Here is a 13,051-nt window from a genome sequence, read left to right on the forward strand (position 1 = left end):
AGGTCTGCTCCCTGCCCTGGTCCTCCCACTGGCCCCACTGGGGATGTAGTAACCTCCTGGCATTAAAGGGGGTAGGGAGTGAAGGATTATAAAGGTGTCTCCCATGAAGCAGACAGAATCCTGGAAAGCAGACCATAAAGAGGCAGCACCTCCCCCACTTAGCTTGGGACAATCCCAATTTATGCCTGTTGTCCCTAGTTCTTGGCCAGTCAGCAGCTCCCTCTCCTTTCAGAAACATCCTGTTTGGACAATCAGTCACGTGGTCATCTCCAGCAGTGCCAAGCCCTTGATGGGGAGCACTCAGGGAGTAATGTGCACAAGACAGGGCCAGAGCAGAGTCTGTGCAGGCCCAGAGGAGGGAAGAAGGTGCCCTGGCCTCTGGCGGCAGAGATGGAACTTAGGGGATGCCTAGGCCTGGCAGTACAGGCCTGACCTGGATCTGGCCTCTTTCCAGAAGCCCTAATGGCCTCGTTTCACAGGGAAACAGCTTGTCTGGCTCCAGTTCTCCTTTCCAAAATCTCCAAACCCATTTGGCTTCCACGGCCTTTGCCACTCACTAAATTTCATTGTGGTTGTTTTGGCGGCAGCCCCTGATGGGTAGGGGGTGGGGAATAGGGGAAGGGTTGCGTGAAGGACCCCTAGTCCCCATTCTCCTTGGGAGCTTCCCATCCCTGTGCCTGTGCCAAGATCCTCCTAGGCACCTTGAGTGCTTTGGGAGAACCTATCCCAAGTCCTATGAGTTTCTGCTGTGGCTGCATCCCCTGTGTGTCTCACTACGAGGATGACCAGGGCTAGGAAGGGCACGGAAGTGTCTCCACTCTGACCCCTGTTGACCCAGGGTTGGGCCTAGGTGTTCTCTGAGCTGCCTGGGCTCCTGTGAGCCATGAAGATAGGCACCAGGGCCAGGGACACCCTGGCCTGAGGCCATAGTCATCCAGGGCCAGGCCCAGTGTGCCCAGAACATAGTGCTCTCAGCTCTAAGCACTTGGTCACTTTCATTGTTTCCAAGTCATTGAAGTCAGTGAACCCTTCCTGCGTATCAAAAAAAGAGCTTGTGCTCCGGTCCTGGAGCAGAACAAGATGTGATTCTGGTCCTGAAGTGGCTTATACTCTAGCGAGGCATGTCGAACACCCAAGCCCAGGGGGTGAAAAGGCCCATCAGATATCTGTGGGGACACAGAGTGGCAGGGTGGAGGGGGGAGGTGTGTGTTGCTGCAGGGAAGAGCTGCTCTGAGCAGAGGGAGAGGGCATGAAGTCCCTTCTGATCTGATAGAAAGCCCCGTGGCCAGGGAATGCAGGGGGAGACTGGGCAGGAAGGAGAGGCCTGAGGGGAGCGATAGGAGGTGGGGCTGGGTAAATGATTTCAGGTTCTGGGACAGCAGGCCAGGAATGGACAGGAGCATGAGCTGGTTTACAGGAGGCTGGTGAAGTCACTGAGGGTGTGTGGGCAGGAAGAGATGGTGGGTGGGGGGGTAGGCTGACTTTGGGAAGCTTGGCCTTCAGCCTGGTGGCAGTGAGGGTGGCACAGTGTAGGAAGTGTGAAGTCTTGAAGTTTCCTCTTCTTACCTGCTGGGCCTGACCGTGGGGCAGGAAAGACCAGAGGACCTTTTTGGAGATAGGGGTTCTTTCACCCTGATGGTCCCCAACCCCCAAGGCCCCACCGAGCTGTCCTTTCCCTTGAGGAAAGTCCCTGCCCTGCCTCCCCCAACTTGATCCTTATGGCCCAGGTGGGAAAGGAGAGGCGAGGAGAAAGCAAAGGTAGAGCTGTCTCAGCTGCCCCTCCCCCTTCCCTACTCCAGAAGCCTCAGACGCAGCCAGGCCCAGTTTGCATTAGGGAGCAGCTCGGATGATTAAGAATAAGAGAGATAATTATGTGTCAAGATGATGTAGCCCAACTCTGCAGTCAGGCCAAGGTAGCAAGGCAGCTGGCAGGCTGGTCGGTCACAGGAGGCGTTCTCCACCCGGTCGGCATGAACGCGCAGGTGTGTCCTTCAGCAGTTGGGCTCAGGCTGCAGGCCCATGAGAACACTGACTTGAGAGACGATGGGGTGTGTCGGGGGGTGGGGCGAGGTGCCTGTCCAGGGGTGGGATTGGACTCTCATCTCCTTCCAGGAGGACCTGGTTGACCCTCCCAGGCTTCCCTCTTTGGCCCCCAGCAAGGTCCAGCGATGTCACTACCACTCCCACCCCCCCCCCCAGCCTGGCCCCCGAAGGCAAGCCGGGAGCCTTTTCCGAGTCCCAAGTCCCGCTCCTGCCTCTGGGTACAGCATGACCTATTCCTCAGCTCTAACGATGTCACGGTGGTGGGCGTTTGCGAGGACAGTCGCTGTAGAGTGTGCTGGCATTACTGGAGACAATCTCAGCAGTAGTTATGGGTGTTCACAGGGATAATACCCAGAGCATTATTGGCAGTGGCACTCAGAATATGGGCAGCATTATTAGTATCTGCAGCAATCATATCTGCGGGGATATTAGTAAAAGGCCGATCAGCTGTGACTGGGGGAAAAGGCGGCTGTGACCGCCAGCATGCCTGCCTCTTTCCCATGCCTGGGCTGGCGCGTGGGAGTAGGAAAAAGCTCAGACTTTCCTTTAACAAATGCGCTGGTCCCAAAGCCTGACCCCACTCCCAAGAGTTCAGAAGCTCGCAAACTGAAACAAGGAGACAGGCTATGGATAGATGAGGCAATTCCACCGTGAAGCACATGGAAAATAAGTTGTCCATCAGTCTGAAAAGGGACATGTCCCATCCCTACTCTGCCACCACTCTTACTTCTTAGCCACATCCTGGACCAGGTCCCCTGAGTCCTTGGCTTCTTTGCTGGAAGGATGGAGACTTGGTATTGCCTGGTCTGCATTCAGTCAGTCCGAGAAAGCAGATGCCTTTGCCTTGACCCCCTGGCTTTGAGCTGGGGCGCAGGACATGGCTGCCTACTGACAGTGCTGTTGGAAGCAGGGAATAGGAATTTAACTTGTCCAAAATCCCAAATGAAGACCTGTAATGTGAGTTTGTCGATCTGTGAGGGAGATGAGCTTGATGTATGGCATTGCAGGAGGCCGTAGTTCTGCATTCCATTAATTAGGTGCACAATCAGTTGTACTGCCGAGTGGTGCCCAGTGGGTGCAGTTGTGCATTGGTTGGCAGGACAGGTTGTCCGTCTGCAAGTCGCTGGGTCCTGACGCTGCTTTTAACAGCTTTCCTCTACTTTGAGTGAAGCTAGAATTGGAAGAAGCAGTTTAATTCCTCATTCCCTCCTAGAAGTCCCCCAAAGCATTGTTCAGGTTAGACCTGGAGCAAACAAGGGGATTAAACTGCAGAAATAAGCCTAGGAGTCTGGCTTGAGACAAGAGAAGGCTGCAAAGGTTCCTAGCAGGAGGGGAGGCTGCAGCACCCAGCAGGCAAGCCCCAGAACCCAGCCTGGAGCTACTCAGCATGGCTGTTTGGCTGTGGGCAAATCACACCACCTACATCAGCTCCAAGTTCTCCTCTGTAAAGTGGAGTTGATAAAAGCACCTGCTTCCCAGGGATCATGGAGTGGGTGGTATTGAATGATGGAGGTCGACTGTTGAGCCAGCACCATGTTGGAATATGGGACCTTGTATGGGAAAGGAAGCCTGTTTGGCAGATTTACAATTCAAGGGGAAACAGAGTTGTGGCAGAAAGCCATCTGTTTAGCACAGTCCCCAACCTCAGTGCTGCTCCTTGTAAGCATAGCAGGTGTGAGATGAAGCAGGGGTACACTAACCCCATGGGACCAGGGACATGGAAGAAGCAGTCACTGGCCTTTTCCATGTGATCAGGGGAATGTCAGTCCATTTCCACTTTCTCTTGCTCGGCGGTTACCCACCACGTGACCTCTTCCATGCTTCACAGGTCTTTCTGATATATATAAAGATTCCTTCCTTTTCTCACATGGGGCCATCATGCCACATCTGTGAATACCTCTGCTGCTACCTGGAAGTGGATTGGTTTGGGGAATAGGTACTTGTTGTATGGACACAGTTTATGTGGTTGTGTGTGTGTGTGTGTGTGTTTTCCTGTGAGATCTTGAGGAATAAGGCAAATCAGGATGCCGTGCGTTGGGAAGGCGTGAAGTTTTCTGGGAAGTGTGTAGCTTGCAGAGTACCAACTTGAGACCATGTATGTGTCTACCAGCACCAGAGAGACCTAAGCTGGGCCAGGGGGATGCTAAGTGTCCAAGGGTCTTGTGGATAGGCGTAGGTAGAGTTTAACCCAAAGGGTTGCCTAGACATTACCCCACATTCTGCTGGCAAATGGATGGGCTTTCCTGAGTCAGCCTCTGGGGTTGGCAGCCTGAGGCTCAGGAAGCAGGAAACCTGCCTGCTCAGGTGGTGCAGGGGGAGTGAGTCAAGGCTTCAGAGCCCTTAATGAATAGCCTGTCTACACGTCTCAGAGTCTGGCCCTGTGGTCTTCTACCTGCCTGCTTTCTAGGATCTCTCAGTGTCTGTCTCTTATTTGCTCTAGTCGAGGTATACACTGATCCTGCCCACATTAGAGGAGGTGGAGGTTTGCATCTGGTCTGGACTTTAAGAGGTATGAGGGTCAGAGGGAACATGGTGTGGGGGTCGAGGGAAGCAGCCTGGTGGGAGGTGGTGAGGACACTCGGAGGGTGGGATCCTAATGGCCAGAGAACTGAGAAGGAGGAGGTGGCTCAGGCTTCCACTGGGCACCTAACAGTCTGTCACTGAGTCTTGAGGCCAGGCCACTGCTGGGGTCCGGGAACCAAACGCCCGGTGGCCCAGAGGGTCAGGCACTCTGTGGATGGGGGAGCACTTTTCCCAGCCCTTGGAAAAACAAAGAACAGATCGGGTAGTAAAACAAAAGCAAAGGAGACCTGGAAGCACCTGACAGCCCTAATTCATCACGGCCCAAGTTTTTTCCTGTGTTCCCATTATATTTGTTTGTAAAAGTGGAAATCAATTTTGAAGGTAATTTTCTGGAAAGAATGGAAGGGAGGTGGGAGGGCCGGATAAGGCAGAGATGGTAAAAGGAAAAATTTAGGCCAGGCACAGCCCAGGGGCAGCTCTTGGCAAGGTGAAAGAAAATTGCATATTCAATCTCCATCCATGAATCTCCCTCACTGCTGCCCGCCTCCTGCTTGAAAACAATGAAGGCTTTTTCCCAACGCTGGGCAGGGCCTCAGTATCAGCCTCACTTTAACTTCAGGGTCATTAATTCCCTGATTATTGAAGGAGAAGAGAGAGTTGCAGCATCGTCAATTCCAGTGGCACCCCCCTCCCCATGTGATCAGGCACTGGCTGATGGGGGGGTGAGGAGGGGAAGGGTGTCACCCAGGGTGAGGTGAGGAGTTACTTCAGAAGGGGGTGGGGAAAGAGGAAATGGGGGAGCCAGCCGGACTAAGGGGAAGGAAGCCAGGAGGAGGGTGGGAGAAGGCAGCCATTACTGCATACCTCTGTTGTGTTGTTATTGCAAATTAAAAGTAGCATGTTCCACTCCACAGCTATCTTTGGGGAGGGAGGGGCGCCGCCAAGGGAGGTGGGGGATCTTATCATTGCTTCTTCAGCAGACCAGCCGTGGTGTCACCGTGTGAGGTGACATTTGAATTTACAATTCCGCTGAGAAAAGCCATTAATTCACAAATTAACATTTCTCCCTCTCCCTCTCTCTTTAACACTCTCTCCCTCTCTCACATGGATGTGCAAGCAATTGAAAAGACAAAGGAAATAGCCTTAAGGAAGAGACTTTACTGCTAGTCTGTCTGTGCGGAGATTGCTCCCCCTGCTTCCAGAGAGATAAACCAATTACCTGAGCAGCTCAGCTCCTGGCCGCCCGCGGTCCCTCCTTTTGTAGGCTGCCTCCATGGCTGGGTTACCCGTGTGCCTGTATCTCATTAATGTCATCCTGGCGTGCCTGGCCACCAAGCCCTCTGCCCGGTTCTCCTAGAGAAGGTGGGTGAGGGGTACCCCAGGGAGCAGGAGAGGCTGGCCAGGCACAGGACTTTGGTGGAGGCTGGGGGAAGCAAGGAGAAGGTCGGCAGGGGGAGTGCTCCTTGGCCAACTTGCCAGCAACACAGGGAATGTGGATATGCACACCTGCCCTGTGTGAAGTGGAGGCTGGTGCCAGAGCCTCCAATGGCCTTGTGATCCACAGGCAGTGTCTGGCAGAGCCAGAGAGGAACACACGCTCTCCTGGCAGGGAAGGGCTTGGGGAATGTTTGCTGAGTAGGCACTATTTGAGTGGGACCAGGGTCAGTGTGAAGAAATTGAGATAGGAGAGAGTGGTGAGAGATGCTTAGGAAGGCCCAGATAACAGGACGGGACTGCACCACGTTGGTACACGAAATGAAGCTGCACTGATTCTTTCATCTAAACTCAGCACTTGGGCACAGTGATGTCTGTTTACCATCCAGCCACCAAGTGCCCCCCCCCACACACATCCAGTCATCTGATTCCCTACTTAGAGAACCATAAATAGTCCCTAATCCACAGGGGATTCATTCCAAGACCCCCTGTGGATTCTGGAAACCACTAGTAGTAGTCAATCCTATAGGCATACTCTGAGGGTTTTTTCCTGTACATTCATACCAACAATAGACATTTAACTCCTTAATTAGGCACAGCAAGAGATTAACAACAATAGCTACTAACCCTGTAGAACAATTGTGACAATACATTGACTGGAGACCTTTGATCTGATAACTCAGATTGCTACTCAGTGACCAATGGGAGCAACAGGCACACACTGGACAAAGGGACGATTCATACTCTGGCAGGACAGAGTGGGATGGCATGCCATTTCATCATGCCACTCAAAGTTATTTTAAAGTTATGAATTGTTTCTTTCTGGAATTTCCATTTAATATGTTCGGGTCGTGGTTGACTGTGGCGGGCTGAAATTGCAACAAGTGCAGCAGTCAGGGGACACTGATGTGTTCATGCAGGGACAGGGTGGAAGGGGTGCCCCAAGACCATGGGCATGGATGGCAGGGCCTCTGTTTGCTTTGTACTGAATGCTGTAAGAACACATCTGTTGATCAAGGGGAACTGAACCCCTGTAAGTTTTCCCAAGGAGTGGTGCCCTATGGGCTCCTGCTGGGGTTGTGGCTTCACACATCCTATGCTACTTGGCGTGCATCTCAAACTGGGTCTCTCCTGAGACAGGTGCTCTGAGAGATGAGAACCCAGAACTATGTGAAGGTAGCATCTGTCTGGATATTTACCCGTTACTTCTTTAACAAAGTATAGCCCAGGTTTGTTTTCCAGTGAACATTGACGAGCCAGATAACATCCACTCCAGGGCAAGCAAGAGCAAACTTCAAAGCCCCAGCATTTGCTGAGACATACACATTCACACACACACATTCACACACACACACACATACTATGATTGTATCTTCTAAATAACCAGGAAACTTATTCACTGCTCATTTGTAAGGGTGGGGGGCATTTTTCTATCTGAATGGAATCACATACTTTAGCCAAACTCCTTGGGTAGTGTGGCCACAGGCCTGGTGAATACTAAGTTATCTGGGGGTAGGCGTAGGTTCTGTTGATATCGCAGTATTTACCGTGAGCTGTGGGCACACACAGACAACTTGTGTTTTTCTTGGGGGAAGTACTGGAGTTTAGGTATGGCTATGTAGATGAATTTAAAAATGTGTTTGTATAAGTGTCAGCAGCTGTGCAGCATGAGTCATCTTCATTTCCAAGTATTTCATGTTATTCTGGATAAATACTTACATGTAGTTGTGTTTTGAGATTTGCATAAAAGAATACATTTTTTTTTATAAGTGCCAAAAAATAAGAATAGGTAGATTGAACCCACTCCTGGGAAAAGGTGGCTCTGATTTGCAATAGATGGATCCATTGAGGGTCCTTCCAGGCTGCCCCCACTCTTGCCACTTTCTCAGCCAAGGTGATCAATTCCTGTTCCCCACTGCCTTGCCGGCCCCCCTGGGGTACGGGTGTGAGCACCTGTCTAGTTAGAATGCCTTCCTGTTATTCCACTTGGCAAGGCACCTTCCAGGTCTGGGGTAGCATCATTCTCCTTCCTCCTCCCCACAAGGGCACCACGTGAGAAATACGCTGCCTCAGCTCTGCTCTCCTCCCCCATGCAGGCTGTGATGACAGAGGGAGGGGCCAGGCGTGCAGGTGGCTCCCCAGGCTCTGTTGCTCTCCTGGGTGTTTACTCTACACCTCCAGTGGGGAGCTTGGGAAGGGCAGGCCCCTGGCCTGGGGAACCCCTTGCAAGAACAAGGCTTGGGAGAACCAGGTTGGCTGCGTGCGGGAGGGCCAGTGCAGGCATCCTCCAGGGCACCCTTGCAGCCCTGGGGTCCAGCAAGGGAAACCTCCCCACTCTGCCTTTTCTGGGCCCCAGGAGCCTCCAGACCCTGCTTGTTCTGCCCACAGGGGATGAAAAGACAAGGAGAGCTAGGGGGAGGGATGGACCTGGCGCTGGAGCGAGTGGCAGCAGCAGAGCCAGTAATTCAAACCATCCTGACCCTTCGATGAACCCGAACCTGCTGACCTTGACAGCCCAGACAAGAGAGGCCTCACAAACCTCAACCTGCACACGAAGGCCTCGCCTCATCATCCTTTCTTGGGGTCGTGTGGCCCAGCCTCCAGGTGGCTCCTGAAGTCACCACCCCAAGAGATACCAGCATTCCTTCCTCCCCAAGGCACTGCCAGCTCACCTTTGTGCTCATCTCCCTGGGGAGGCTGGCGGGCAGGTGTCTCTCAGGGAGCTGCCTCACCTTTCTTTTCCGTTCCAGGCTGTACTTTCTTGAGAGGGCTGGCTGCTGTGCCTGTAAAGGCTGGGTGCTCACAGGGGCAGGCGTAAACTGTGATCGAGGCAGAGCAGACAAGAGGAGGGAAGCCGGCGGAAAGCAGCCCCAGGAACCTGCAGTAAAGTAAATGCAGTTGATGAAGTTGATGCTTTTCCTCCGAGGGAGAGTTGGATCCCATCCAATAGCCTCCCAGCGCCTGCCAAATGGCTTCTGAAGCAGAGTTCGAGCAGGAGTGTGGGCGAGCCAGTGGCAGAAAGAATCACACACACACACACACACACACACACACACACACATACATACACACACGCTGGGTCACACACATTTCCTCAGGTCCTGGCAGCCTGGGAAAGCTGGGGAAGAGGGGTAAGAATGTGTGTTTAGTAGGAGGCAATTCCAGGAGCACCTTCTCCCTTTCCTCTCCACCTTTCAGCCCTGAGGGAGCATCTAGAGCTGCAGCTCAGGGCAGTGTAGATGGTCCTAGAACAGTAGGTGTGAGCCTTAAGCTGTGGTAAGGTCCAGAATGTGGCACCATTAGGTCTCCCAGAAACCAGCTCTTTTTCCGATGCTGGGCATCCATTTTTTTTTTCTGGCACCTTGATACACACCAAGTAGCTTCTTTGTGGCTGCTGGAGCCAGCTTCTGGAATCTCTTAAGGAAACATGGTTAGAGCTCTGCGTTTTTCATGGGAATTCCAGAGAAATAAACGGCAAGCTAGGTTAGGGCATGGGAACTCAGAGGGGCTCATAAATGAGTTAGAATCTCCGTCTGTCTAGACTCTGCTTCCTGTGTACAAGCATGTAACAGTAGGTGTGTACGCATGCGTGGGCACTAATGTGACATGTAAATGGAATAGGGTCATTGACTGAGAGACGAGGGGAGTTTAGAGGGAAACATGACCCAGGGAAATGTACAGCAAAGACCCTGGCTTAAGTATGGGCATGTGGTAATGCCACATCCTTTCCCCTGTGGCTCCTGAGACAGGTCCCAGCTGGTTAGGTGGACAGAGGTCCATCTTTGGTTTCACTCTGGAAGCTGTGGATCTAAGTTCTCAGGAGCTGGGACAGGGGAGGATGACAGAGGTTGAGTCATCCAAAGGCACGGAATGGAGGATTCTGGAGAAGGAAGTGGAAGGTGGGCAGGGGTTGCTGAGAGAGCAAGATGCCTGGAAGCCAGAAATCGCCAGCATAGAGGGAGGTGGAAGCTGGCAGGCAGTGGCTTTGGCCCTGGTTGCCCCCTGCTCTCTCCTCTGCCCTCCACCCACCTCCACCCTCCCCTATTCCTGCCACACATCTTTATTGGCTCCAGTAATAGTGTTGATTTGCATGTCAGGCAAAGGCTTGCTACACACACAAAAAGAAAACCCCAGCCGTGGCGGTGTGGCAGTGTCAGCTCTCGCTGTTGTTCGACAGTGTAAAATTAAATTAATAAAGCCCCCAACACAGGAAAACATAACAGGAAATTAATGGCCTTTACTGTCGCTCTGATGCAGTCATTTGCAACCCTGCTTTCCGCACCAAAGACTTCATAAATGCAAGCAGTTTCTCTAAACAAGCATACTTAGGGCGGCCTGGTATGTAATTTTTCGCCTTGCTTGTGTCCTTTGAGCTAACAAAGCCCCCTTGCCTCCTGCCTCTGGAGAGACTTCTAACTGGTTCTGGCTTGGGCTGGAACCCAGTGGGGGCTGTGGCGGCCATAAAACCCCACCCATTCCCCTAGATCCCAGGGTGGGCTGAAACTGAGTCCCACAACTAGCCTGCCTTCCCCCACAGCCCTGCTCCAGGGGGAGAAGGGGTCTTGGTTACCTGGGAATTCCTCCAACCCCCTGCAAGGCTCACCTCCCCGTTGCTCCCATGGATCTGTGTGCTTCTTCCCCTGTGCTGGCCTTTATCTTCCTCTTCCTCTACCTATATGCACTCAGCTTCTTTCCATTTTTGCACACCCAGGTCACAGACAGCCCAGCCAGCTGTGCCTGTGTAGCGTGTACCTATGCCATGTTTTCTGTATGTAACCTGGGGGGTGGTCTTTTTCTTTTTGAGGGTGGCTACCTTATTTAAAATGGGAGAATTCAACTGAGTGGAAGTGTGGGTTTCCCCACACCTTTCTCTTCTGTACAGGTTGGTTAGGAAACAGGCCCCTGCTTGAGTGATTCAGAGAACTGAGGGGCTGTGGCCTTGCTCATGTACAAAGATGGGTTATGCTTTCCTCCTGGGGAAAAGTATGGGGCCTGTAGCTCACTATGTTGGGACAAACATCAGGAGCAGACAACCTGGATGTGGACCTCAGGAACCTAGAAGCCACATGGAAAGCAAGGAAGGCCTGCCACCTCAGGCAGCTGTTCATCTGTGCTAGACTACCTCCTAGCCTTGGCTACAGTAGTAGTCCAGGGAAGTGGGCTGGAAGAGTGGAGCGAATGGGACTGGTGCCCAGGAGTGGCTGGGCTGTTTCCAGGGATACCTGCCCTGTGGAGGGAGGCCAGCAGCTGGGCTGCGAGGAGTGACTGGGCAGAGTTCCAGATCAGTATTTTTTTTTTCAAAAGATTTATTCATTTTATTACAGTCAGATATACACAGAGGAGGAGAGACAGAGAGGAAGATCTTCCCTCCGATGATTCACTCCCCAAGTGAGCGCAACGCACTGATGCGCGCCGATCTGATGCCGGGAACCTGGAACCTCTTCCGGGTCTCCCACGTGGGTGCAGGGTCCCAAGGCATTGGGCCGTCCTCAACTCCTTTCCCAGGCCACAAGCAGGGAGCTGGATGGGAAGTGGAGCTTCCGGGATTAGAACCGGTGCCCATATGGGATCCAGGGGCTTTCAAGGCGAGGACTTTAGCCGCAAGGCCACGCAGCCGGGCCCTGGATCAGTACTTTTTTTTAAGGATTTATTTATTTTATTTATTTGAAAGTCAGAATTAGACACACACAGAGATCTTACTTTCTCTAGTTCATTCCCCAGTTGAATTAAAAGGCCAAAGCTGGGCTGATCTGAAGCTGGGAGCCAGAAGCTGGCCTCCCATGTGGGTATAGGTATGTGAGCACTTTGGCCAACCTCCGCTGCTTTTTCAGACATATTAGCAGGGAGTTGGGTAGGAGGAGATTTGAACTGGCACTGTAGGTGGTAGCTTTCCCCACTAGGCCACAGCACTGGTCCCAGAGTTCCAGATTTTCAAGGGGCACCTGGTGTTTCCTGCCACTCGCCATGGAACGCTCCCTTCCAGAAGTCCTGCCTAACAGGCCAGGCCCCTGTGCAGACCCAGGAACAGGCTGGAAATTGCCGTTGTTGTCAGCTCTGCAAGTGTGATGGGAGGGGAGATCATAGGGTTTAGGATCCAAATGCATACGTAGTTGTGGGCTCCATCTCCACTCGGACTTACTCTGGGAACAAGGGCAAATTGCACAACCTCTCTGTTCTAGTTTCCTCATCTTTAAAAATAGAGATGGTGGTGTTTACTGCACAGTGCACTATGTGATGGTAACAAACTACATTTGATGTTGCACCTTCCCTCCTCTCATTCCCTCTGTTCATCCTACCTTGTTTACTGAGCATTTAGCAGACCCCAGGCTGCCCCGGGTGGAGTCTTGTTTCTTGGGGAATCCCCCGATTGTCTTGGTTGCCCATCTCTGAATTCACTCCTGAGGGTTAAGGTCCTTCTTCGGAGAGCCCTGAGCTCTGGAGACAGTTTAGCCAATGCCAGGTACAGTAGAGCCAGGGCCACTCTCCCATCTGGAGAGTCTACATCCATAATGTAGCCTAAGATTACATTCGATTTTTTTAGCAGCCGTGTCGGACTCCAGCTCATATTGAGTTCGTGGTCAACTAAAACCTCGAGATCTTTTTCACATCAATTGTTATCAAGCCAGGTCTACCCCATTCTGCACTTGTGTAATTGATTTTTTTTAACCTAAACATAGGGCATTCCATTTATCCCTGTTGAATTTCATCTTGTTGGTTTGGGTTCTTAATTCTGCCTGCTTAAGGTTATAGGATGGCTTCTGTATCATCATCCACGTAGGGTTCTTTTTTTTTCTTTTAAGAGTGGTTTTTCTTGAAGGAAAGCCACATGCCCACCAGTGGAGAACTCCCTCCTAGTTGTGGTATAAGTGCTTTAGGTACTGTGAGCCCAGCAGCCTTCAACCACTTTACTTTTCTTCACCTTGTCTTGAAAGCTAGGAAAGAAAGTCTCTGCCAAGTGTTGACATTCAGTACACCCACTAAATTTTCTTGATCAATCAGTAAAAAAAAAAAAATCCAGTGTTAGTTGTTGAGCAGATTGAGTATCTGCTGT

At 52.0% G+C, this 13,051-nt stretch overlaps 1 protein-coding gene across 8 annotated transcripts in view; it reads left to right on the forward strand.

Moving 5' to 3' along the window:
- PAX2 (paired box 2) overlaps positions 1-13,051 on the forward strand; it is a 76,645-nt gene that overhangs the window by 34,081 nt on the left and 29,513 nt on the right. For 4 of the 8 annotated variants that reach the window (XM_058671255.1, XM_004579955.3, XM_058671256.1 and 1 more), the window contains exon 6: positions 4,484-4,552. The exons of the other annotated variants lie outside the window; for them this stretch is intronic. In XM_058671255.1, coding sequence (XP_058527238.1) covers positions 4,484-4,552 — 69 coding nt within the window. The remainder of the gene's footprint in view (positions 1-4,483; positions 4,553-13,051) is intronic. 8 annotated transcript variants of the gene reach the window in all.

The sequence above is a fragment of the Ochotona princeps genome, chromosome 13 (genome assembly GCF_030435755.1).
Source record: "Ochotona princeps isolate mOchPri1 chromosome 13, mOchPri1.hap1, whole genome shotgun sequence".
In the NCBI taxonomy this organism is placed as follows: Eukaryota; Metazoa; Chordata; class Mammalia; order Lagomorpha; family Ochotonidae; genus Ochotona; species Ochotona princeps.